A 27615-nucleotide genomic window follows, 5' to 3' on the forward strand; every position below is an offset into this window, starting at 1 on the left:
TACGATTCCATATAGTCCTCTGTTTGATAAAACCTACTGAATTCCGTTATTATAAATTTATTTAAAATATATTGAAATATGCTTGGTAATAATAATTTTGTGTCAAAACTCTTCTGTTGAGAGAATAGTAAATTTTTTAATAATAGTTTGAATATTAAATTAATTGAGAATTCAGTTATATTGACGTATTTGAAATATGTCAAATCATGTCCGATAATAGTAATTTTATGTCGAAACTCGCGTGTTGAAAGAATGATAAATCTTTTAATAATAATTCAATATTAAGATGTTCAAATCTTTTTTTTTTATTTATTTTTTATTTTTTAAATTTTAACTCATGACATATTTTGAATAATTATTATACAGTATCACTTACTATTATTTGTTCCATCTACATATAAATTCTATTATGAAAACTACTTGCCAATTCAAAATATTTATATGTACATATAAAATTAAATATCTGTATTTTATAATTACAATGTATATAAAACTGCAAGTGAGGGGTGAACTTATAAATGAATAAAAATAATCTTAAGTTTTTTCTATTTTCTAAAATTGTATTTTTATTATTTAAATTAAAGTAACATTTAGTTAACTATATTTATAGTCTAATATATAATAAATATAAATACATTAATTGATATAAAGTAATATATTATAGTGATTTGTTAGGATTATATTAAAATAAATAAAATTTAATTATAAATTTTAAAAATATAACAAATTATTTTTCAATCATATTCAAATTAATAATTACTCAACTCACACTGCAATATTAAAAAATTTGCTAATTTTTTTTTAAACTGTATCAATCCATTTAAAGAACAAAATATTTTCGATAAATATTTAAGTCATTTATGAAAATTAAATTATCAATTTCATTTAACATAAAAAAAATTCTTATCACTCTTTAAATATTTGATGTCTTATTATTTATTAACATCTATTGGTATTAAAATTATATTTAATATTTTATAATATAATTTATTTTTTATTAAAACATCTAATAAAAGTTTAATTGTATCACCCTGTATTTAACATAATATAATATATTTTTACCTTTAAAATTTTGAAGAGAAATAAACAGTTATTATAAATTATAATTTTATTGAATAATAAGAGTGCCTAACATCGAAACTAACTAAAAGTATTAGTATGAACATTTTAAAAAAATATTAATATATTTATTTTTTCACTATAATTTTTTTTTAACATCATTGTATTTAAATTTTTTTAAAAATTGCTAATGGTATTAATAAACACACGGTGTATGTGTTTATTTCAAATTTATTCACATTTGCATTAGTATATATCAAATAAAATTAAAAATAATATAAATAGTATAAGGTGATCAATGATTAAAGGCCCAAAGCACTATAAGAAGCAGACCCTACACTATCTCAAAGACCATCCACCAGTCCACTGCAATCAGGGTGCAAATAGACAAACCCTAACCACAATCGGGCAAAGATCCGAAACCAGTAAAACCCGATAAAATGAAGAATTGTGTGCAGCCCGATCATTGCTTGGAATACTAATGTGGTGAAAACACGGTGGATTTAATTTAAAATTAAATTAAATAAATTATAAATTAAAATTTAAATATTTATAACAACTAAATTATATTATTTTAAATATAATTGATTTAAATAAAATTAGTTTGATTCAATTTAATTTATTAAAATTTTAATAATTTTTTATTTCAGATATAGTCTCATATAGCAGATCGGATCATTCACAGATCCAGACACACCAACTACGAGTTCGTGACATGAGAAAGGACAGCAGACCTGATTACCTAGCAGTCTTATTTGTATGCGCGCCGAAGAAATTAAATAACTGTCTGACATGAAGAAGACATCTAATGCAAGGGAAGGAATACCGTCCTTATAATCTAAACTTAAATAACCAGCGTAAATTATTTTTTAAATATAAGAATATCACTTTGACATGAATTAAAAGAAAAAAATATGTAATAAAATATAAGTAGAAATGAAAAAAAAAAACATGGCAAACTTTTTGTTCTTTTATTTTTATTTCAGCGATTTATCCAAACAGTTTAATATATTTGAGTGGTAACTTAAGTTAAAATTAAAAGAATAATTTGTTATAAGGATGAACAGATTCTTTTATTAGTGTTGATTATTTTTTTGACACTGTTTCTATTACGTATATTATTGGGTCCCTTAATTCTCAACTAGTTTGTATATCGGTTGAATTTGTGGGTAATTGAATTATTAAAATAAACTACGTTTTATTTTATAATTTTTTAACTATTTAATTAGTTTATAACCAGCACTCTAAAATAAACTTTGATAAATCTAAATCTCTCTCTGATCCATATTTAATAGATCTGCCTTTTTCTCGCCCCATATTATATGGATCTGATTTCTTTTTGATTTATCAAATGAGTCTCTCAATATTCTATTCGATGAAAAAACCTGCAAAATAAGAAAAAATGGTGAGGAATCTATCGGGGATGTCCAGTGGAGACCTTCCGATATTTAAGTCAAATTTTATGAAATAAAGTAGTATATTTAGACAAGAGTTGTAGATAGAAAAATAAAAATGGAATATAGGAAGGAGTAGGAAGAAGAGAGCGTCTCCTGGAAGAAGATCCCCTGTCCTTTTTACCTACCCCTGGCACGCACGCGAATTGGGCCGGCTATTTTTTCTCACATCATTTTACTGGACTGTATTTCTTCTCATTGAATTCGGGCTCATGGTGGACCCGAACTCATGGTGGACCAGGTCTCATAGTGGTCCCAGTCTACCCTGCGCATCCGGATCGAGACTTGAGAGGCCGGATCGATCTTGCTTAAGGAGAGCTTGATGGGTTTTGGGTCATTGTTCTCCAGTTGGGCCTGTCCTCACTCAGCGTAGAGAAAGCCCGACGGTAATTAAATTTTATTTTTTAAAAAATATTAAGTTTTATTGCAGTGGGAAAGCAATTTGTATCTTTTTTTGTCCCTCATAACATACAGATCATACGTTTTTTATTAATTCATGCGTTTTATCAATCAAATACATTAAAAATGGAAAAAATTATGATATTCATTTTTTTAGATGTTAAACCTTATTTCAATTTTCTTTTAAAAGGCACGTCAATCAGTAATGATCTTTTAAACTTTATCACATTTATTTTTTATAATATTAAGCTTTATTTTACATGTTTTCAAAAATAGAATAAAAAAAACATTAGTATTATTATAGTTAACGTGTTAAATTAAACTAAAAACTCAGGGAGTCTTAATCAAAATCCGAGCTGGAACCCTGAAGGAGCTAAGGAAGAACCATTCGAAAAGGAAAAAGAGCCAAAGAAGAAGCTGCAGCCTGCACGCTGCAGTTCTCACACGTAACAGCGAAGGAATCCACGTTTACAGCAATACCCTCAGAAAGACATCGTCGCACGCCGCAACAATGGTGGGCAATATAGGTAATGTGTCAAAGCCAGCAAAATCAAGGCTCTCTTATTTCCCTGTACTTTTCTTCCCTATCGTTATTTCCCTAATTCCCTCTTCCCAAATTTTCACCGAATTAATTAAGTTTAACTGCTGTATGTAGTAATCTAAGAGGACTCCAGAGAAACCGTTGCAAATTAATTGTTCCGTACGATCGCCGGAGGACGATACAACCGACCTATCATATCGGTGTGCGTTCTATAGCAGGCTATGTCGTTCTATTACTTGATTATGTTTAATGTACAACTTTTTTTGGAAGAGATTTTAATGTACAAGTTATTAGATTGGGAATTGTTGTAATTGCTTTGTAACTTGAGTAATTAATCGACTATAATGATTTGTTGATGCAGAATATGGGGCACAGGAGGCGTTTGATACTGGCAATTTTTGTTGTTTTTCTATTCGTTTTATCTTCTGGAAGAGGTGCTGGTTCAATTTTTTTCCCACAAAATATTATCATGTCCCTTTCTTTTTCTTGAATTCAATTCCACAAGTTTAGCTCGCGAAATATGGATTATGTTAATTAGTTGGATGAGATAATGAAAGCTGCCTGGAAAATTATACTTTTGAAATTTAATTACTGGGCTTAACGGTATTTCCGTGTTGGGGGCTAAAACTTTTTGAAGGAACCGATGCTTCTTATTTTCACTATGATCTGAGGATTGATTGCCTGTGCTGTGATGGAGCATGACGGTGAGGACGTCAGGTTTTGAATATGCATGCGTTTATGATTATTAATAGCGATGTAGTTGAATAAGCTTGCCCCCTCGAAGGCTTCCCCCTCTTATTCCCTTTCTTTTGCTCGCTAGTGATCCCTAAGGGCTTTTCCACTACAGTAACGCCCGTCCTGACAGCAAAAGTGTCGGTTTTCTCATCTACGTCATGCGGCCATTTAATTTTTTTCGGTGCGCATGCAAAAAAAGATACGAAAGGATTAGGCCGGTTTATTTATCATCATGTCCGGTCCCTGGGCTCAAATGCGACCCAGCCCACTAAGCATTTGGTGGCCCCAGTGCCTAAAGTCGTTCTGAGTTCTGGGCCTTATTTATTTTTGCACGACGCACGATGGTTGTGCTTGAATTTTGAACATTGGAAAAAGTAGGGGCTTTCCTCCGTCCATCTCTCTCCAAGCGCACTGGAGCAAGTTTATGAAGGGCTTTGTAATGTTTATAGGATTTTGTTGCTAAAATAGGTGGATTTTTCTCTTGCTTTGTCCTGTTTTAGGAAAAGATGATGTACCAATGCACCAAGTAATTCGTCGCTTGAGTACAGTTTTTAGAAGTGTGTGAAATTCTAAAATGAAATCTTATAAGGTTTTGTTCTGTGTTGCAGAACTTCAGGTCAAGCACAAGCACATAGATCATCTCCCCGTTTACAATCATACTCTTGCAACAATATTGGTGGAATATGCTTCTGCTGTAAGCTCCTTACAGCATTCAATCAAAACCATTGCAAAATGAACTCTTAATTCTTATATAATTTATGGAGGATTTGCATAAAACTTATTTGGTGACTGAAATAAGCTCTGAGCTTGCAGGTTTATCTGTCAGATATGACTGAACTGTTTACTTGGACATGCTCAAGATGCAATGATTTGACTGAGGTACTTTGATTCATATACTATAGATAATAGTAACTAGGCTTTTGTGCTAATAACTGATCCTAATACACATTTGAATGGGAACAGGGATTCGAGATTATAGACCTGATTGTTGACATTCAGCACTGCTTACAGGTGCATTTCTCTTGGCACTCTTGCTTGTTTAATTAAAAGGAGTGAACCCTCCTCTTTTTTTTTTCAGTTACTGACTTCTCTGTGGTTATCACTGATAAGGCATTTGTTGGTGTGGCAAAGAATCTTAATGCCGTAGTTGTTGCATTTCGAGGAACTCAGGGACTCAGGTGTGCATATTCATTCATTTAATTTATGCTTATAAATGTCATTGGCCCTAGGTCATTAAGCTACCTGTCAGGGATTGCTCAGAGTTCAATTGGCTGTACATGTTATTAAATAACAAACACACACACACACACTAATGGCGGAAGGGAACCGTCTGATTATCCTTGTTCTATGCCTTCTCTTGTATCTTATATGATTCTGGGATCAGCTCAGGTTGCATTGCTTCTTGCATAACATTTGTGTCTTGTAATTTTATCAGTGTACTCATGTAAAGCCGAAAGAGAATAGATTAGTTTATCCTCTTATGAACTTAGATCTATGTGGAGGTTATCTTGTTAAAATTCCCTTATTGATTGCTTCGTAATGGATTCATTACTTTTCTGCAGCATACAGAATTGGGTTGAAGACTTATTCTGGAAGCAGCTTGATCTAAATTACCCTGGAATGCCTGATGCAATGGTGTGTGTTGCAGAATTTTTTTTTTTGAATGTGCATATAAGTTCTGTTTAACAGTTAATTCTTGCAATCTTTTACTCCATGGCATTTTTTCAGGTCCATCATGGATTTTATTCTGCTTATCATAACACAACATTACGTCCTGCAATTCTAAATGCAATCAAAAGAGCAAATGATTATTATGGAGATCTTGACATCATGGTGACAGGGCATTCAATGGGAGGGGCTATGGCTGCCTTTTGTGGACTTGATCTAACTGTACTCAAAATTAACCTTTTCTTGTTAGAGTTGAAATAAGATGTTTGCTCTCATTTCTTCCAAAATATGACTATTGTAGCTTGATTTTCAATACGCATAACATGAATATTTGTGTATTCTCAGGTTAACCATAAAGCAAAAAGTGTGATGGTTATGACATTTGGACAGCCTCGTATCGGAAATGCAGCGTTTGTATCTTACTATAGCCGATTTGTGCCAAATACAATCCGAGTAACACATGACCGTGACATTGTTCCTCATTTGCCTCCATATTACAGTTACTTCCCTCAAAAGACGTACCATCACTTCCCGAGAGAGGTAATATTGCCATGCTTAGATGAATGATCAATGGCAAAGACATACCATCACTTGCCATGTCTCCAGCTCCTGAGATTTTGCGATAACAATTCTAATATGTGGACACAACTAAATACTTTGTGAACTTATGAAATTTCAAATTTTGCAGGTGTGGCTGTATAACGTTGGATTAGGAAGTCTGATCTACAGGGTGGAGAAGGTCTGTGATGATACTGGTGAAGATCCTACCTGCAGCAGGTGAGCCTTCCCTTTGATGTGTTATTGTGATAAACTGAAATATTGAATTTGGTTTAGATTTCACACGTTATTCAGGTAAGATCTATTAAGAATTATTGGACATGTCCCTGGTTACCAGAAAATGAGGCTTCTTGAGATTTTTTATTCGTGTGGTTTTGGGAACAAAACAATAGATTGCCTTCTGTTATTTTGCAGGTCAGTAAGCGTGACCAGCATTTTAGATCATTTAATTTATTATGGCATTGATTTAAGGGGGAGGGCAAGCATTTGTGGAATTGTAATGGATCCTCGTGTAAAGGAATATGGTAGAACAGATGTTGAAGGAAATTTTGTATTGTCCAGGGATCCTGCCTCGCCCATTCTTAAACTGAAAACAGACATGTATGCCGGAGGCAATCATGTATAGTCGGGTCAGGGCAAGATTTCCCTCGTTGATTTCCTCCCCAGCCAACTTAACCTTCATCGTCTCTTTGGCACTTTTCTAGGAGGTTTGGATGTAGAATGTTGCTATGTGCCTGGCCACCTGGGTGGGGAGTACATAGATATTGAATTCTGTACATTTCCAGCCTTTGTTTATATGAACACAAATACAAATGTGTATATTGTTTAAACCATTCTTATCGAGGTATTCCACATATACTGTTCTATGTTCAGAAATCTGTGACTTGTTGGAGTGATCATTTCATTGGTACCTCTTCTGAACTTATGCAAATGATGAGTTAGATTCTCAAATTATCTGATATACGAAGATTTAATGCTCAATTTTATTTCTATATTTATTGGGGAACTTTTTCTTTGTTTAGATAAATTTTACTTTAAGCTTAATTTAGTTTTAAAAAAAAAGAAGGAAATTGAGTTTCCTTCATTTTTGGATTTACATTAAGAAATTAATAAATTTAGTTTGAAAATTAAGAAATTCTACTGCTTTGTTTTTATCCAAGTTAAGAAGTCAAGAAATTTGGTATAAAAATTTTGATTTTTGAGATAAATTAAAATTAAATTAAAAAATTTTAATTAATTTCAATTAAAAAAAGTGAAAATATGTTAGCTTGAACATTTTCAATAAATATATGAATGACGTTGTGGATCACTTAATTGATATAATAATGATCGATGAGATGAGAAGAAATGAAATGCTAAGAACTATTGGAAGCAGTACAGATCAGCCAGAATTTAGTTATTTTAGAAGGTAAAATAAAATAATTTTAGCTGGGAGCGGAAATTTACATCAAACAGGATTTTAAGAACCCATTGTAATTTTACACAATGAATTGCAAATCAGATGAGTGTATATTCTTGTTAAAACTCGATAAATTAGTGAGAATGCAGGAGGATGAATTTACTTGTCACTTTAATATGGAAAATCCCTGTTTAAATCCAGTCTGTATGAATTTAAATTATAATACACGAGATTTTATGATATCACGTGGAATTTAATATAGATTTATTTAGCGGAGTTATCTCTTTTCTAGTATTTCACTGAGATGCTCCAAGACCATTGCTCCCTAGCACTGCCGACTTCACCTGCATAAAGAACATGAGATTATCTTATAGTTAAGCTGATAAGTTTAAATGTATAATATATGGCTGAAGGAAATTATTTAGAGTTCTAATAAAAACTTGGAGTTGTGCCAAGTGTACAAACCATTTTCTGTGGATCCAATGTCTCCTCCACAACATCATCCGATTTGACACAATCACTGAACGAGTTCTCCTTTTCTGATCCAAGGCGTGGAGAGAAAAATTCAGACCTTCCCTCAGCTGCAAATCCCTCAACATCCTCATCCTTCCTTGACGAAAAGAATCGATTGGGAGATTCCTTGGAAATCAATCTCCCTGCTGCTGGTGCTTCTTGTTCTTCAACAGCAACACCATCTCCCTTGTTCATTTGTTCTGCTCCTTCTTTCAATTCTCTATGTTCATCAGTTATGTCCTTTTTCACTTCATCACCAACAGCCAATGCATCCTCATCGACTAAGCATTTGCTTACGTTTTGGCTTTCTTCTTGCTGCACCAATGAGTCAGTCTTCTTCCCTTTGTCGCTTGTTTCACCAACAGTTTTTATGTATTTGCTCTTCCTGCTCCCGGCATCAGATTTCTTTCGGGAAATTGTGTTTCCTGTGGCAACAGCATGTTTTGATTCTCTACAACCCATTTCTGTGAATCTTGAAAAGAAAAGATGCATGGAGAAGCAGAATTTATCGAGGGAGGGAGATTCTTGCCCGTATGTTTTTCGTTATTCTGGTGACAATGAGGGACGCAGAGGCACACTGCATGGTGTTGGAATTTGTTGTCTTCACAGTTTCTTCCGTTGCGCTTTCGAGGCTGAGAGCAACACAAAGGGGGGGGCACAATTGTATTCACAACTGTATACCACGATGAATTTCACTATAATTTAGAATAATTGGTTTATTTTAGGCTCTGTATTAGCATGTTTGGGATTTATTTTTTAGTTGAGTCATAATCGAGGCCTGCGGATCTGCTGCCGCAATCTCCATACCAGAATGACAATATGAATTGGAAATGGAAGGATTTTGTGGATCCTTCTTGCCCATAAAACCATCTTAAATTAATAATAGAAATAATCTATAAATATAAAGTAGAGCCATGAGATTTATATTTATATTTTAAAAATTCGGTGGTCCACTTGCAGTTAAGTTTGGAGAGATGCAACAATGTGGCTGTGCAAATAATAATTAAATAAAGAAGGAACATGCATCTCTCATGGAACACTCCATAATTGATGATCTCACTTAAAATGAGTGGTCTACTCTACTTCACTCCTAAGAAATTTAGTGGCCTTTCTATTCATGGGTTTCGTTTTAACAAAATAACTATTTAATTCATATAATATTGAAGAATTTATTAATTATTTTTTTTTAATTTTAAAAAATACATTAAAATATCTTTTTAATTTTATAAAATTTATTAATTAATTTTAATAATCAAATATTAAAAAGAAAATTTAAAACTCTCTTAACATAACAAAATTATTAATAAATATTTTTATAAAATTTATGAACCAATTAAGAAATTTTTTTATATTACGGAAATTATATAATTAAATATTAATAAATTTTTTATTATTTAATAATATTTTAATATATTTTTAAAATCCATCAATTAACTAACATTTTTATCCTAAATAATAAACTTTCCTTCGTCCTTGGATAAATTATTTAGCCCTATCTGTGTAAAGGAGAAATGTAGATAAAGGAGAGGAAAGCTGCATTAGGGTGAAGTATGTGCACTTATTAGGGGATTGATATATTAATCTAATGTAAATTTTAATATATAAATTATAACTGAAATGAGATTAATTTTTTTTTTGCAGGAATGAGATTAACTATTACATGGAACATATGGACATATATCCTAAATAGTAAAAACCGTCTTCTAACTGTTTGTTGAAATACCCAGAGAGCTGTTGTTTTTCAACATTTGGTTTTGCTGATGTTGCGATTTCCAATTCGCCCAGAATTGCGGCGCTTGCCAAGTCACCATCAGCCACTGTCGCCCACCACCTTATCTTCTCCTGCAAGTGGGCTTACACGCCATCTTCCAGAATTTTACTTTTTCAAGTTTTTCCTTTGGTACGTTAAAATATTGGATGGAAAATGAATTGATTTCGATATAAAGGTTATGTCTTTTCGTGATCGGTTGCTTCATTCTTTATCTGTTTGGAGGATTGCGAGAAACCAAAGGAAGGAAGCCCAATCCTTCCCAAATCAGGAAACTGCTTTTGCCTTTTAGCCTTCCTTGATTTGTGCTTTCTCCGCAAATCTATCTATTATCCATTTCTCTCCAAGACTAATGGAAGGCACCAAAGCATCTAATGGACGTCTTGATTTTGGGAAGATGGGATATGGGTACCCTTTTTTAAGTTTCTTCCTCTGTTTTCTATGCTTCCCTTCTTCAATAATTGGTTTTTGTATTTACTTCACTTTTTCTTTGATAGATGCGAGCATTACAGGAGAAGATGCAAGATTCGAGCTCCATGCTGCAACGATGTCTTCCCTTGTCGCCATTGTCACAACGAGGCCGCGGTATTATTTCTTCTTGATTGCCCTTCTATGTTTCTCCGTTCAGCTACCTCATCTTGATCTGGGTGATCTATATTTCCCTTTTATCTTCTGCATTGGAGCATGCTGAGTTCGTTTTCTTAGTTTGGTTAATCTGTAGTCTCGAAACATTTAAGTATGCAGGCTTAAGCTGGTCTTGGTGTTTGTTAATAATTGTCCCTTTACCTTAATTGCTGGATCATGCAAGGCAATATTCCTTGGCACTTCTATACATATGTAAGTGGACCTTGTTCTGATATGGACTATTTTATCTTCCCTTTGCCTTGATTCATTAGAGCATGTTGAAGAACCCCTATGAACGGCACGAGCTCAATCGGTACGATGTCAAGCAAGTATGTTAATCTAAGTCTCTTTCTGTCAGTATTTAATTTTTCTGGAATATGTATATTATGCATCAAGTCTCCTTAAACACTAGGCTATCAATCGGAACTGATGAGATGGATGGTGTTTGTATTGATGTTTCAGGTAATATGTTCTGTTTGTGACACGGAGCAGCCGGTGTGTATGCTTCTACATTTGTAATGTACAGCTTTCTTGTTTGCAACTTTTGTCGATCTTCCTTGTTATCTCAAATCAAATCCACTTAAATTCCAGGTTGCTCAAGTTTGCACGAACTGTGGGGTCAATATGGGGGAATACTTTTGTGGAGTCTGCAAATTCTACGATGATGATGTAATCTTACCTTGTGAAATTGAATATTGCTTTATTGAAAAATTGCTCCTGTGCTGTTTCTATTTATTTTGTTGATGGTGGATACTTATGAAACTCTCTTATATTCGGATCACTTAAGTATGGTGCTTTTTGATCCTCAGTTGATATTAGTAACTGATGTTAGCTTTTGGCAATCTATGATGCAGACAGAGAAAGGGCAGTTCCATTGTGATGATTGTGGGATCTGTAGGTGAGTGATCCTAGTTTTGGCTCATTTGTTCTCTTTCTCTCTCCCTTAAATATTGTCACTGATTTCCCGAAATTAATTTTGTGTTGTGATCTAAACAGAGTTGGTGGCCTTGAGAATTATTTTCACTGCAATAAGTGTGGTATGCACCAGCAACCTAATTGATTTGCTGTGCATGTGCATCTTGCATTTATGTTTCTTCCTTCTGGTGGCATTGGAGCTCTTCTTATGCGTTTTAGTTATTTAATAACTATAGTTTCCATCTCCATATGATATACTTTTAGCTTCTTTTGCCATGTAGAATGATAATATTTGTTGTATTTCATAATAGAGATTACAATCTATTTATACATGAGAGAGGGTATCTAAATAGGAAGGAAAATCAAGTCTATGATTATACAATCCCTAGGATTAAGCAACTGACCCATCTATCAATATTTACTTCCTATCTTAACATATTTACTTTCTATAACTTATAATACTCCCCTTCAAGTTGGATCATAAATGTTAATCATGCCCAACTTGTTACATATATAATCGACTCGAGTCCCATTTAGAGCTTTAGTGAAAATATCTCCTAATTGTTCTCCAGTTCGGATATGTTCTGTTGATATTATCTTTTGTTGAACCTTTTCACGAATAAAATGACAATCAATCTCGATGTGTTTGGTCCTCTCGTGAAATACTGGATTGGAGGCAATGTGGATAGCTGCTTGATTATCACACCACAACTTAGCAGACACCGAATTTGAAAACCCAACTTCTTCCAACAGTTGACGTACCCACAAGATTTCACAAACGGCTTGTGCCATGGCTCGATATTCAGATTCAGCACTAGAACGGGAGACCACATTTTGCTTCTTACTTTTCCATGAGACCAAGTTACCTCCCACAAAAACACAATACCCAGTAGTTGACCTCCTATCAACTTTCGAGCCTGCCCAATCAGCATCAGAAAAACATTCAATATTTGAGTGTCCATGGTTACCATAGAATAGGCCTCGCCCTGGGGCCCCTTTAAGGTAACAAAGAATCTGTCCCAGAGCATCCCACTGGGCAACAGTAGGAGACGACATAAACTGACTTACCACACTCACTGAATATGCAATATCAGGACGAGTCACAATCAAATAATTCAGCTTACCAACTAATCTTCTGTATCTTCCAGGATCTGCAAATGGCTCACTGTCTTCTGTGGTAAGTTGAAGGTTAGGAGTCATTGGGGTACTACAAGGCTTAGCACCCAATTTTCCTGTTTCTGCCAACAAATCAAGAACATATTTTCTTTGAGATAAGAAAATGCCTTTCTTACACCGCATAACTTCAATTCCCAAGAAATATTTCAAGGAACCCAAATCCTTTGTATGAAACCGTGTTTTAAGAAATTCTTTTAGGGATGTGATGCCAGCAATATCACTTCCTGTAATAACGATATCATCCACATATACTACAAGCAGAATTACTCCACTATCAGAATTTCTATAAAACACTGAGTGATCACACTTACTCATTTTCATTCCAAACTGTTGGACCACCTCACTAAACCTGCCAAACCATGCTCGAGGACTCTGTTTCAAGCCATAAAGGGATTTTCGAAGTCTACAAACCTTACCTGACTCCCCCTGAGCAACAAAACCAGGTGGTTGCTCAATATAAACCTCCTCCTGAAGATCACCATGAAGAAAAGCATTTTTAATATTCAGTTGATGCAAGGGCCAATCATGAGTAGCCGCCAAGGAAATAAACAATCGGACAGATGCGAGCTTGGCAACTGGAGAGAATGTATCAGAATAGTCAACTCCATAAGTTTGTGCATAACCTTTGGCCACTAAACGGGCCTTGAGGCGAGCAATAGATCCATCAGGGTTTACTTTTACTGCAAACACCCATTTGCACCCAATAGCCCGCTTTCCTGGGGGCAAGGACATCAACTCCCAAGTACCATTAGTGTCAAGGGCCATCATTTCCTCTTCCATTGCAGCACGCCAACCAGGATGGGACAAAGCCTCAATAACAGTTTTGGGAATTGAAATAGAATCTAAAGCAGTGACAAAACAACGAGAAGAGGAGGATAATTGATCATAAGAGACACAAGATGAAATAGGATAAGTGCAAGTACGTTTACCTTTGCGAAGAGCAATGGGCAAATCCAAATCAGACGGTGAAGGATCAGTGGGAGCAGGATCTGTCGACGAAGAAGCAGGTAGCGGAACGGAGTCAGAGTCCTCTAAGCGTCTGGAATACACATGAAAGATGGGAGAGCGACCTGGCACATGAGCGAAAGGTGTAGGAGTAGTCTGAGGAGACAAAGAGCGAACAGTGTATAACAAGAGGTCATCTTCCTCCCCTCGGTGTTATAAACAGATGATGGCGGAAAAAAAGGAGTGGACTCAAAGAATGTTACATCCGCAGACACAAGATACCGATTCAGATCAGGAGAAAAACAACGATATCCTTTCTGACGTCGAGAGTAGCCAAGGAAGACACATTTGAGTGATTTAGGATCCAATTTAGTAACCTGTGGACGAACATCACGAACAAAACATGTACAACCAAACATACGTGGCTCAATAGGAAACAAAGATTTAGTGGGAAACAAAATGTTATAAGGGATATCACCATGAAGGATGGAGGAAGGCATGGAATTGATCAAAAAACAAGCAGTGGATATAGCATCAGCCCAAAAACATTTAGGTACCTTCATTTGGAATAAGAGAGCTCTAGCTACTTCAAGAAGATGTCGATTTTTTCTTTCAGCAACTCCATTTTGTGAAGGAGTGGCAACACAAGATGACTGATGAAGAATCCCTTTTTTGTAACAAATAAGATTGAAATTCCCCAGAGAGATACTCTTTAGCATTATCACTTTGCAATATACGGATGGAAGTATTGAATTGGGTTTGGATTTCAGCATAAAATGCACAAAAAACAAAAAATAATTCTGAACGACTCTTCATTAAAAATAACCAAGTAGTACGAGAGAAATCATCAATAAAAGTAACAAAATACTTAAAGCCAAACTTAGACACAACAAGACAAGGACCCCAAACATCTGAATGTACTAACTCAAAGGGAGACGAAGCCCGTTTATTGACTCGAGGCAGTGTAGGTAAACGATGATGTTTGGCAAATTGACAAGACTCACAATCTAGAGTAGACAAAGAATGAAACTGTGGATATAACTTCTTTAAAACTGAGAGAGAAGGATGCCCCAAACGACAATGAACATCAAAAGGTGTTAAACGCGTGGAGCATACCAGAGATCGAGGAGATCGAGGTAGTTGCTGATTCAAGACGTAAAGACCCTCTGACTCACTCCCTCTACCAATAATCTGCTTCGTCGAAAGATCCTGAAAAACACAGTGATCAGGAAAGAATGAGACACAACAATTCAATGCACGAGTGAGTTTACTAACGGAAAGCAAATTAAATGCGAACTTAGGGAGACATAACACAGAGGATACAGAAAGAGAAGGGGTTAAGTTGACATGACCAGAACCAATGACAGAAGATTTAGTGCCATCAGCAAGAGTAACATAAGAAGGCGATGTACGAGACTCAAGATTGGACAAAAGGGTAGAATGACCTGACATATGATCGGTAGCACCAGAATCAATAACCCATTTTGAGGATGAAGACACAAGACATGTAGTAGAGTTACCTGACTCGGCAATTGCAGTGATAGAGGAGGAATTAGAGGATTTTAGAGATGTCTGGTATTGGACGAATTGTGCATACTCATCTGCAGATATCAAAATTCCTTGATTGGAAGATCCATTCAATTTGTGTTCCGTGATTTTAGTCATCATAGGAATCACATCAGTTACGGTGGTGGTTTTCACTTCAACCATGACAACAAACCCAAAACGACAGCAACAAAAGAAACACAGAATCAGAAAACAGTACCCGACGTGAACAGTACTATGTGAACAGTGTCGATGAACAGTACTCGTGAACAGTACCGATGAACAGTACTCGTGAACAGTTCCGATGAACAGTACCGATAAAAACACCTCCCCCAAAACCCGAACGGCAAATAAACCTCAGATCTGACAAGGGAATGATGTGGCGGCTCCAGCGATGGTGAGATCCAAATATTACCCGTTATGGGTAACCCAAATAAACAGAGTTCTAAGTCTCCAAAAAAAAATTTTTTTTTTTTTTTCTTAAAAAAAACTTTGACAGGAGAGAAAAATTAAATCTTTACGAGAAAGGCTTGATACCATGTAGAATGATAATATTTGTTGTATTTCATAATAGAGATTACAATCTATTTATACATGAGAGAGGGTATCTAAATAGGAAGGAAAATCAAGTCTATGATTATACAATCCCTAGGTTTAAGCAACTGACCCATCTATCAATATTTACTTCCTATCTTAACATATTTACTTTCTATAACTTATAACATGCCAGAAACTTCTGTATGCTGACACTACTCAATGTATGTGCAGGTACTTGCTATTCAATTAGCCTGCGTGGTAATCATTCATGTGTGGAGAACTCCATGCACCATCACTGCCCAATATGTTATGAGGTCCGTGTTGTGATTGTTTAATCTTGTGGTCAAGTAGAATCTTTTGTTATGCACTGAAACCTCTCCAAATGTACTTATGCAGTACTTATTTGACTCGCTAAAGGACACCACAGTTATGAAATGTGGGCACACGATGCATTTTGAATGTTACTGTGAGATGATAAAGCGTGATAAGTAAGCTCATTGCCCAGTGGTTGTTCTTATCATGTTGTTTTTGTGATTCTCATGTCAAAACTTTGTTTTAACTTGAATTGGCATTATCATCCAGATATTGTTGTCCCATATGCTCCAAATCAGTGGTTGACATGTCCAAAACCTGGAAGATAATAGATGAGGAGGTAGGCTTCTTAATTTAAGCTCACTGGATCATGGATGCTAGTTTGCATGTTTTTAAGCCGAATAGTTTGCATGTTTTTAGAAGTTTTTTCGTTGGTTGAATTATCCACAAGACATTCTGATTCATTATCATATATTCTCAGATAGAAGTAACCATCATGCCTGAGGATTATCGCTACAAGAAGGTTCTTGCTCCAATCCTTATTAACATAGATTTACCTGGTTTATGCATCTACTGTCTAGTTCATTTAGTTTGTCCTCTATGCATTGCTTTAAAGAATGCTGCAAGCTCTGATCTAAGAGTCCATTAGTGAACTCTTCTGTTTCTTTGGATGTGCTATATGATGTGCTCCCAGGATTCATGAATTAATGTGAATTTTGGGGACATTGTTTGATAAGTCATTATTATGAGTTACCATAGTTTGTATCAGTGGTTCTGGTCTGGCTGCATTATTAGTCTTTTCAACTAATATTCACTGGAAGACCTCTAAAAGGCAAGGCCGATTTGCAGGTTTGGATCCTCTGTAATGACTGCAACGACACAACGCAAGTATACTTTCACATAATTGGGCAGAAATGCAGCCACTGCAAATCATACAATACCCGCACAATTGCACCTCCTGTTCTTCCTCAATGACCGAGTTATGGTTCTGGGAAAATATCCAGCCATGTAAGAGCATTGAAAGCTCGCATCCTGACCATAAAACAAATGCACACTTAATTGCAGCTCAAGAATTTTCAAAGATTATTGCTTGTTGGACGGAATTCAGTACCATTACCATATGATTCGACTGTAGCATTTTCTATCATGCCTCGGAAAGTTTTCCACGGGCTATTCTTGCAAGTTATAGAATTAAAATCCTGCTATTTTTAAGTCTCTGGATCGATGTAATCATTACATATACAGCAATCCATTTACAGGAATGTTGTTTCATTGCCATGAATTCTTATTGATCGTTTTGATTAATTGGTGAGCTGATTTTTAACTTTTCATGGTGTTGATGCTATGCAATAATTGTTCCCTATGTAAACCTTCGAGAAACTGGAAAACATTGCGAATTGTGGTTAATGGGAACCGCCGGTTTGTAACTCTTCATGGTTTAAACTGGTTCAATTCAAAAACGATTGTGGTTCTAAAAGGTTGTTGATTAAAATGGTTTTGATTTAGTTCTAGTTTTGATCTTGATTCAAAATGTTTTATAACTATAACGACATTAACATTCTATGTATTAAAATACATATTCCAATCCGGTTTATGAAATGGAATCATTTGACCAATCGTGACCATGTTTTGTAAATCTTTGAAATGCAGGAGGCCAAAAGTTCTAAATCTTGACAATTTAATTTTAAAAGCAAAGAGATATATTTTAATTTGCCCAATCTTTTTTTTTTAAATTTATTATTTTAGGGAAGAAAAGGAAATTGAAAAACAAAAAAAAAAAAATCCATAAATTGGCAAACGCAAGTGCAGGGGAACAACTGTAGGCCGGCGTTCTACGCTCACATAACCTCTTTTCTCCCCTTCCTAAACCCTGATCATTTTATTGAATACTTGCTTCTCTCCCGGTAGTCTTTCCGAGTTCACTCGTAAAAGCTGAATCCAGCTTGTCATTCTTAACTTGGGCGAGTCAAAGCTATGCAAGTCCTCTCAAACGCGCGTCGACTCGCTAGGGTTTTGAAGCCGCCGGTTCTCCTAGGATCAGCTGCGACTCATAAATTGCTCTCATCCGATATTCAAATCACGTTTTCTCCTCGCACTTCTCATCAATGGGAAAGCTACAACTTTTATTCCTCCGATTCCCTCTACTTCTCTGGTACTATTTGTTTCTCTCATTTAATGAAATAGTTGATTTTCCCTTTCTTCTTGATTCTTTTTTTTGGCTAATGAATTAGAGAAGTGAGAGGAAAAGATGAAGTAAACTGGGAAACAGTGTTAGTTGAGATTTACTGAGTGATGCAAGTGTAATGAGTTTCAAATGTACTGTTCAAGGCACTCGTTTGTTAATGGCGCAACAAGATATTTACTCGAGGGCTGCTAAAGCATCATTTTCTACCGAAGCTTCTAGTGCTGAGAGCACCCCAACAGGTTCTTGATTTAATTCTGTATGATTCTTTCCCCCTAACCGTGTTGGTTATGAAGGTCTTACTGGGTTGTGGATGTTTTGCTTTGTTGATTGCAGAATCTGTGAAGGAGCTCTATGATAAAATTCTTGAATCTGTGAATGTTAAGCGGACTATGGCTCCAAATGCTTGGTTGTGGTCTTTGATTGAAAACTGTAAAAGCATCGAGGATGTTAGACTTCTCTTTGACAGTTTGCATAATCTCCGGAAATTTGTTAGTCCTGATCTCATAGCTTTAAAGATTGTTTTTTCTTTTTCCCCTAATGAGTTACTATATGTGAATGAGTTTAATTTATGGATGGTTTGACGTTTGAATACTGTGGCTTTTCCCATGCAGCGGCTTTCGAATCTTCGTATCCATGAAAATTTTAATTGTCATCTTTGCCGTGAAGTTACTAAAGCATGTGCTAAAGTTGGGGCCATTGACTTTGGTATGTATTCCTTTTTATTGTGAAAATACATTCCACCAATTATTCTTCCTTAAACAAATTGAGTTGGCTAATTTTGGTTTCATGTAGACTATTAAGAAGCATGTAGGGAATAAAAATTCTGGTGCTGCATTGGATATTTGCAATTTTGCACTCGGAAAGCTATTTAATGTAGCAGGCATGTAATTACATGAATAAGTTACAAAAATTGCAGGAAAAAAGGCTTTATGGAAGCATAATGTTTATGGATTGACTCCTAACATTGGATCTGCCAACCATTTGCTGGTATAAGTAGTGTTTGACTCTTCAATTAGGTTGTGGAATTTTGTTCTACTATCTATAATTATTAATGCTTGCTGTAATTGGATTGCAGTCATACGCTAAGGAACACAATGATGTAAGTTTCATGGTTGAAGTTATGAAACTGTTGAAAAAGAATCACATTCCATTACAACCTAGTACAGCAGATATTGTTTTCAGGTAAAATGACCTAGATTTTGAATATGATATCTCAACATATCATTTAACATGAAAAATGTTGTTTGGTTGAACGCATTACTGGATCCAGGTTCTGCTCACTCCTTTTGAAGTCCTAGATTACGTGATTTGCAAACATAACAAGTGGTCTTTGATGTTTTTGGATCACAAGGAATCTTAATTTTTCTCAACTAAATTATCATGTTTCCAAAAAGACTACTATGTTGCTTTGGCTGAAAGTTCATTAGCTCTTTAATGTCAATTTGAGTTGATTTTACTTTTCACATGCCACATGTGCCTTTATTTGGAGGAAATGGGGCTTTACTGCTCAATCTTAAGTTTTCTGAGGACTTAATTAAGCCAAGCCGAATCATGAGGGTCACTTTTTAAAATAAAGTTAGAGGGCTGTTTTGGGCATTTACCTAATTGTGTTAGAACTGCATTAACTATTATATGATTTTGATGTTGGATTCAAAATTTGCAGTATTTGTTACAATGCTGGCAATTGGGAACTGATATCGAAGTATTTGAAAAAGTTTCTCAAGGCTGGAGTGAAACTACGAAAAACTGCATTTGACATATTGATGGATTTTGCCATCAAAAGAGGTCCCTTTGAGTTCTCAATTCTCTTTCTCTATCTTATTTTCAAGTCCTTGTTTATATTTTTATATCTGTTTGTCATCTCATAGTGATCTAGTAACGTTTGTTGGTTGGTTGGGCTTCCCATTTTGGACATTGAGTCCATAAACCTTTTTTAGCAAGTAAATAGGTTTTTCGGGGTATTTCCTGTCATACATTTCTCTTGGATACTGCTATTTTGGATTCCTGAATTCTAATTTTTCTTTATAGGAGACACTGAATCACTATGGCAAATTGAGGAATTGAGATCTGAGTCAACCCAACAGCACACTCTTGTTAGTGGGTTTTCATGTGCCAAGGTAATTGATTGTATGTCATCCAGTTGCTTGTTATTGTCTGCTTTGAGAATGGTTTGATAAGTAATTGTTGTCTTTGTTAATCTTATGAGTGTGAAGAAAGAATTTTCAAGCATACAGTTGTGGCTGTTTTTGCAGGGTCTGATACTAGAACGTAAGATTGAGGATGCTGCTGCTGTCATTCAAATACTTAATGAGGTGCCAATTTTTTTATCTCGTGTATATTAGATTGGTTGACTTCCTGACCAAACAACTTGTTACCTTGAATCTGAAAGATTTTTCTCTTTCTCTTATTTTGAGAGCAGAGTTCAACAAATAGCCAAGTTTTCCTGATTAAACCAATTAAAGAAATTTTGCCTTAGCTAGCTGATATCTTGAATGTCATAAAGTTTAGCCAACATCTTGGTAGCATTAGGGTAAGAAAAGATAGTATCGAAAGCCTTCAGATGACTCACATATCTATTTATACTTGTGAATGAATCATCAGAAACATATGGTTTAGGGTTGAAACCTGTACTTTTGGTATGATTTTCTTCCGTAGAGTTCCCTACCCTAAGAGACAAGTTTACTCTCTGCTTGCAGACTTTATCCGACACCAAGAAGTCTGGAATTGTGGTTCAACTTCAGAAACTAGTCAGTGAGTGGCCTTTGGATGTAGTTAAGCAGCAGCCAGAGGAGAATAGAAAGGTATGATATTTAATAATATTTCATTTTGAGTTATACGTGTTCTAGAATCTAAATTTACATGATACCTCTCCAACTATTGTGTGATTGATCAGGCTGTAGCTGCTGCCTTGAAAACAGACATACCAGCCGTGGTTGGTCTATTAAACATGGGCCTAGAGTTGAATGTAAACTTGGAAGACCTAACTAGTAAAGCAGAAATCCCAAGCTGAATTGTCAAAACATGTGAGCATGGTAGTCGTTGAATGAAAGAAAAACAGCCATTTCAATTTTATGAAAAGCAATTCAATAATCACGTATTTGCACAAAGAAATTATTAAGAAGCCTTGGTAGCATCCGTTGATGTTGTAATAGAAATACAAAATAGTGGAGTAACTGTTATTTGATTGTAAGTCATTAGGGCCAATTAGTTTAATTTTGTGTCTGAAGTTGACATTTTCATGCTTTGATCTCAAAAATAGATATTGGAAGAGGAAGCTTATAAGGTATTTATTTGAAGTGAGAGAATTGGAAATTATTAGGTACCTGTCTCAAATCCATTATGCGTACCGTTTGTCTCAAGATTAAATGTGCCCTCAATTTCACATTGATTTGTGGGTTCCCAATGGATCCTAAGGGTGTGGCAACAGAGCATCCTTGTGTCCTTCGTTGTCATCCTTGTGTCATTCGTTGTTATCCTACTTTCAACATTTTGGTCGTCTCATTATTATTATTATTACTATTATTATATGGCCGCCTATTGAGTTGGTTCCACTGTTGTTTTTTTGTTTTTTTAATGAATGTAGGAGTAAGGAAATATTATTAGATATTTTTTTTTGTTAGAATTAAGATTAGGATGTACATGAATTATAATTGTTGGATTTAAGTTAAAATTATGACAATTTTAATAAGGTTAGATGAAAGAATGATGTCTTCATTTTTAATGTATTAACAACAATTTAACTAGGTAAAAACAATTCATATTCATGAAGTTTGGGCAAAACTCCTCTTTTTGGAAGAAGATTAAGAGGAGATATGTCCTTCCAAACATTTCTCTCCAGAGTCTAGCCAAACGATGAAACCAAATGTCAAATATGACTTTTCTCTCAAGTGGTTTCCTTTGTTCTACTCAGACATAGTATTAAATAGATTCATACTAACTGATAGGTTAGTATATGGACTTCAAAGTTCCCACTTTCTAGGAAAGTTGTTCACACTCATCATTGACGATTCAAACTTCTAGAGAAAACTTAATTCTGTTTGTTTTTTTGTAATATATATATTTACTTCTTTACATTTTCTAACACTGTAACTTAAAATAATTAATTACTACAAAATATTTTATAGGACACTAATTTTTTCAAAAGACAATCATTTCTCGGTTTTAAGAATCTTATTACTATCACTAAAATTTTTATGCATAAATTTATTAACATTAAGATGTTTTTTTATTTTTAATATTGCAACAAAACAACGAAAATTAAGATATTTTTTAGAACATTTTTTTACGTACAAGTATTTATAATTCCTGAAAAATGAGTCAGCTGAAGTAGTTGATCAATGCTATGGTGAAACATAAAATTAACAAACTGCGAACCGAAGTGAGACTAAACTTTGCATAAGAGAGAGAGCATACAAACAAATGTAAAACTAGTAATTAACTTGTAGTTTAAGGTTTTTCTTTTTTTTTTTTTTTTTAAAAAAAAAAAAAGCAGCTACAGCCTACAGATACATGGGCAGCCATTACAATCGTCCTCCGTTACTAAAAGTATCCAAATCAGTTCCATTTCATTTAGATTTCTTATGAAGGCGGAGAACAGCAAGCGTAATCAGCAACACGAAAACTACTGAACCAAGAAAAGATAGGGCAATAGCAGCCACAGCTTGGTTGCAGAATCTCCCATACACGTTGCACACTTTTTTCCACCTCACATGTGAATTCCCTTTATATCCCATAAGTCCAATAGCTCCGGCTGCTCCGATGCCGGAAAATAGCAAAGCCACCATCAATAGGTCAAGGATTATGGTAATAAGCACCGAGCTTTTCTTCCCACTCAAAGAAAGGAGTATAGATATTGCTGCATATGAGCATGCTATCGCATTTGATACCACGAAGAACCTGCCCATGCAAAACTTTATCGTAAGAGTTGCTGTTTTTAATTTAAATGAGAAGTACCATAACATGAAGAAAATGGTAAAAGAAGGTAATGAACTTACACGCAGGCAGAGAGATAGTGCCACTTAGCAACAACAGGAACATTCAAAGGTGGCAAGGTGTCCACAACCTGAATTGGGACAACTTTGGTCTGCTTATTGACCCCAAGAACTATTGCAGCAGCCAAAGTTAGCACCAAGGCCATAAACCTTAAAAGCAAGAAACTAGTTGTCCTTCCTCCTCTTTCCTTTGCTCTTTTACTCTCCACACCATCCATGGCACCATTGCTGACCTTGTTTTGGCTTTCCATGGTCACAGCAGCCCAATAAGCTTAGCCTTAATTGGAGAGAGAGAAAACGGTAAGGATGACTGGGAGAATGGAGGGCTATAACAGGAAAGGAGTTGCATACTGGCCTTAAATAGAGAGGAAAAGCAAATGTGAAACGGAAAATTATTATTATTATTATTATTATTATTATTATTATTAAAAATTTGTGTAGGTTCCCGTGATGAATTGGGTCCAAAGCATTTAAGGCAAAGGAACGTAACAGCTTGAAATGTTGGGAGTCAGGCATTGATGTTGGTGATGTTAATAATGCAATAAGCTAACAATTTTCTAAGGACATTATCACTTCCCAATGGGGCAGATATGACTAATGAAGAAAACATCTCGATTTTTTTGCCACTTGTTATATGAAATATCAACACCTGACATGTGTAACCATTCTTACTAATAATTTTATATATAACAATGGTGTCGTAAAAATTGTTTTTCACTATAAAACTCCCCTCCCGTTCAATTTTTATTTATTATATATTTTTGAAAAGATTAAAAATATATATTTTTATAATCAAATCCAACTATGACTTTGTAATTAAATCACAACTTTTAATTACTTTAATTTTAATAATTTTTTATTAATACAAAGTTAAAAAAGTGAAACAATTAAAAACAATATTAAAAATACTAGTAAGCTCTATTTATAATTAATTGTGACTTGAATCAAATGGATTGGATGGAAATAAATTTTTAAGCAAAGGGAAATGAAAGATAGCTGCTATACGCTGGTTTTAGGTCGACGTCGCAATCCATTTCAGCTTCTGACTCTGAATACACACACAGAGTCTGGAGTGGAGTGGAGGTAGTTCCCTTAATCAATTAAGCTAGCAGATGGATTCCCTACGCAAGGGACGTTGGCAGTTGTGTTAATAATTAAATTCATTGGCATAGCGGATGGATTGTGCCGTTTAGTCCATTGGCATATGTCGTTTCATGATATAGCCCATACAAAGACTTTGCCGTGTAAAAACGAATAACCCCACCCCTTGTTTAAAATCCTGAATTAATTCTGTCCTCTCAAGCTGGTCAACGGTCATCCCTTCACTTTCCTCCATAACTTAAATAAATTTAATTATATAAGTTTAAGATGGAGTATATCTTAAAAATTCATTTAATTAATTAATTAATTATTTATTTAATTTTATTAATTATATGAAAATTCAAATGAATATCAACAGTCAAATCAATGGGTCTTGACCAAAAACCACCAATAGGGTAATGGTTGTTATCACAAAAAGCAGCATTTATTAAATCTAACCACAATTATTTACGTAGTGAACCACAATTATTTATGTCAATTAAATTATTAAATTGATATATAAATTATTAAATATAAAATTTTTTAAATTAATTAAAATTATATTAAAATATATATAAAAATTAAATTAATTAAATCAAAATTAAAAAAATTGAATTAAAATATAATTATGCTTTTTAAATCGGCCAATATTATTTTAATTGATTTCCAAGATTTGAATTTTTTTAATTGTAAAATCCGAAATTAATGGAAATGTCACATGCACATCCCAATCCATCGCTTTTAAAATTGCAATAATTTGCAAAAGCAAACAACTTGACTTATTTGGATGGCATTCATAAGTTATTTAAATTGTTGACTTACTAATTAGTATTTATCTTGATTTCTATCATTTTGGATGTATAAATCAGGTGAGAAGTAGTCGGTTCAAATTGAAAAAATCGATCGAATTGAATTGATTTGAAAATTTAATTCGATTTTTAATTTCAGATATTTCAGTTTGATTTAATTTTGATCAGAAAAAACCAAAAAAATCGAATCGAACCTATTAGTGATAATAATATATTTTTTCAATAATATAGAGAAATTAAATATTAAGATTAAAATATTTTAATTAAATTTTAAAATATTAAAAATAAAGTGTAAAAAATAAAAAAAATTATTAAAAATCGAAACTGATCAAATCGAACCGAACCGAATCGAATCAGACCGATTCAATTCGATTCGATTTCTGACCAAAATCGATTTGGTTCGATTTTTATAAACACTAAAATTTTGATTTTCAATTTATTCGATTTGATTCGATTTTAAATCAAACTGACCAAATGTTCACCCTAGTATAAATTACTTCTCCTAAAAAATTATATCTACTTCTAATTTCATGTAAGTTTTCTAATGGTGTAAAAACATACTCATTAAATTTTTTTATTAATTTTTAATAGAAAATTAGAGAAATAGAGACTCAAATTTGGTTTAAGTTAACTACTTTATGATATCAATTTAGATCACTTTTTTATTTTTCCCAAGTAATAAAATCTCAATAATTATAATATTTTTTTATGAAATAGGAAACGAAAATTAAAAAAGTAGAATCTGATACTATTTAAATTTATTCGGATTTATTTATCACCAGATTAAGTATGTGAGTGTAATAATTATAATATTTTAATTTGTCAATAAAAAGATATTTAAGAGAGAGAAAAATAATAATATATATTTTAAAAAGAACAGTGATAATAATATAAATTTTAAAAAATTATAGAAATAATTTCATATAAAATTGAAGAAAAAAACAATTAATACTGTTTAATCTTTCTAAAACTATAGATAATTTTAGACAAAAAATATATTTTTTTTTAAAAAAAAAGAAGATAAAAGTGAACTAATAAAGTAATAAATTATCTAATAATTAAAATAACCATACTGAACTAATGTTTGAAATCTATATGTATTTTACCTTTTTTGGTTGTGTGTACCTGATCATTTTGTGGGAACAAGTGATTAGGTTTTGAGTTTGAGCATTGGAAAAGAAATTGAAGTTCATTACAAACAGAAATTAAGGGATTAGGTAAATTATATGATTGCATTTGTTGGAAACCTTTTCCTTTTTCCACTTTCTTGTTATTCCATTTATGACGCAATTGTTCTTCATCATTCTTGTGTGAGTTTTCCTCTCTTTACTAAGTAGGTTTTTGTTCAATCGAACGGAGGTTTCATCCTAACGTTTACTTAGTCAGATTTTGTGAATAGTGGTTTGATTATATCGATCTGATAATTGCATGTTATGATTATTTTGGTTTTAGGTTTGATGGATATCGATTTTGGGGCCTACTTGAGTGGTCACTAAAACATAATTTCTCCTCTTATAGTCGATTGCCAGTTACATCAAACACGGTTTCTTCATGATTATAACAAACTGAAATTCTTATGGTGTTTGATTTTGTCTCTAATGGTTTTCGGTTTTGAAACTGTGCACATGGTGAATTCGTTCTCTTTTTCGTTTTGTTTACTTGAAGTTTTCATGTTGTCTGTTGTTATTCAGGGGGAGTTCTTTCGACATGCATCACATTTCTCTAAGCTTCTATCGTCCCTTCTGCCTCCTTATTAGTATTGTGGGAGCAAATCGATGCTGTTGAGCTTTTTCAAAAATATTCTGAGTGCTTTGTATGAGCTTTTGAATGGAGTTCTTTTCGTCTGGACTTTATTTATGAGTCACAGTAGGCGGAGTATAGTAAATCCACTAATTAATTTATTTTCTTCAAATATTTTAAATATTATTTTTTTTATTTTAAATATCAAAATTAATAAAAAAAATAAATTCCTACAGATATCTTTTTTCAAACAGGCTATATGGTTTTAGCTGCCATTAATTTTGTCTTTGCACGACTATAAAAAGATAAGCTTGCTCTTCTCACTATGACGTGTATGCATATATGTACATGGGTCGAGTTTGTGGACTAATCTTGTCATCATTTTTTGAGAAATTATTCTCTAAAATTAATTAATAAAAATAATTATTTTTATATAAATATTTATATTTTATTAAGTAATTTATATGATACCATGGTTGCACTCAATAATTTATATATTTTTTTATCTTTATTTAAATTATTTTTTTGAAAATGATACTTAAATTAATTATATATCTAATTAATATCATTTGATTTTTCTTCTAAAAAATTGTCTTTTATTTTAAAAAATTAATAAATAACCATAATCAAATGTGATTCTCTTGAAGCTTCTACAGTTGACT

General features: G+C 33.7%; 5 protein-coding genes across 6 annotated transcripts; 3 read left to right on the forward strand and 2 right to left on the reverse strand.

The window, feature by feature from the left end:
* The first annotated feature begins 3253 nt into the window (after window positions 1-3253).
* LOC110600819 (lipase) lies at window positions 3254-7290 on the forward strand. 2 transcript variants are annotated; one of them, XM_021737704.2, is made up of 12 exons: window positions 3254-3439; window positions 3568-3704; window positions 3815-3887; window positions 4797-4882; window positions 5002-5067; window positions 5152-5199; window positions 5299-5366; window positions 5751-5823; window positions 5917-6078; window positions 6202-6396; window positions 6545-6633; window positions 6829-7290. In XM_021737704.2, exons 2-12 carry the CDS (start codon window positions 3675-3677, stop codon window positions 7037-7039), a joined length of 1101 nt encoding a protein of 366 aa, XP_021593396.1. In that variant the 5' UTR covers window positions 3254-3439; window positions 3568-3674; the 3' UTR covers window positions 7040-7290. The 2 variants fall into 2 exon arrangements, with proteins under 2 accessions (XP_021593396.1, XP_021593397.1); XM_021737705.2 differs by having other exon boundaries at window positions 3255-3439; window positions 3568-3655.
* A 460-nt stretch (window positions 7291-7750) lies between these two features.
* On the reverse strand, window positions 7751-9041 carry LOC110600877. Its single transcript, XM_021737784.2, has 2 exons — window positions 8279-9041; window positions 7751-8157 (listed from the first exon to the last, which is right to left on the reverse strand). The coding sequence occupies exons 1-2, from the start codon at window positions 8816-8818 to the stop codon at window positions 8110-8112; spliced, it is 588 nt and encodes a 195-aa protein (XP_021593476.1). The 5' UTR covers window positions 8819-9041; the 3' UTR covers window positions 7751-8109.
* A 1131-nt stretch (window positions 9042-10172) lies between these two features.
* Window positions 10173-17479, forward strand: LOC110600821 (E3 ubiquitin-protein ligase MIEL1). The gene is made up of 12 exons (XM_021737709.2): window positions 10173-10502; window positions 10592-10679; window positions 10991-11047; window positions 11181-11213; window positions 11310-11387; window positions 11573-11616; window positions 11715-11755; window positions 16068-16150; window positions 16233-16324; window positions 16419-16488; window positions 16630-16671; window positions 16998-17479. Exons 1-12 carry the CDS (start codon window positions 10447-10449, stop codon window positions 17121-17123), a joined length of 810 nt encoding a protein of 269 aa, XP_021593401.1. The 5' UTR covers window positions 10173-10446; the 3' UTR covers window positions 17124-17479.
* A 469-nt stretch (window positions 17480-17948) lies between these two features.
* Window positions 17949-22805, forward strand: LOC110600773. Its single transcript, XM_021737638.2, has 11 exons — window positions 17949-18300; window positions 18477-18572; window positions 18667-18821; window positions 18945-19038; window positions 19250-19320; window positions 19409-19515; window positions 19997-20118; window positions 20362-20450; window positions 20586-20645; window positions 21030-21134; window positions 21227-22805. Exons 1-11 carry the CDS (start codon window positions 18123-18125, stop codon window positions 21341-21343), a joined length of 1194 nt encoding a protein of 397 aa, XP_021593330.1. The 5' UTR covers window positions 17949-18122; the 3' UTR covers window positions 21344-22805.
* On the reverse strand, window positions 22786-23673 carry LOC110601092 (CASP-like protein 1E1). Its single transcript, XM_021738101.2, has 2 exons — window positions 23328-23673; window positions 22786-23229 (listed from the first exon to the last, which is right to left on the reverse strand). The coding sequence occupies exons 1-2, from the start codon at window positions 23573-23575 to the stop codon at window positions 22899-22901; spliced, it is 579 nt and encodes a 192-aa protein (XP_021593793.1). The 5' UTR covers window positions 23576-23673; the 3' UTR covers window positions 22786-22898.
* Window positions 23674-27615: the final 3942 nt, after the last annotated feature.

The sequence above is a fragment of the Manihot esculenta genome, chromosome 15 (genome assembly GCF_001659605.2).
Source record: "Manihot esculenta cultivar AM560-2 chromosome 15, M.esculenta_v8, whole genome shotgun sequence".
Classification (NCBI taxonomy): Eukaryota; Viridiplantae; Streptophyta; class Magnoliopsida; order Malpighiales; family Euphorbiaceae; genus Manihot; species Manihot esculenta.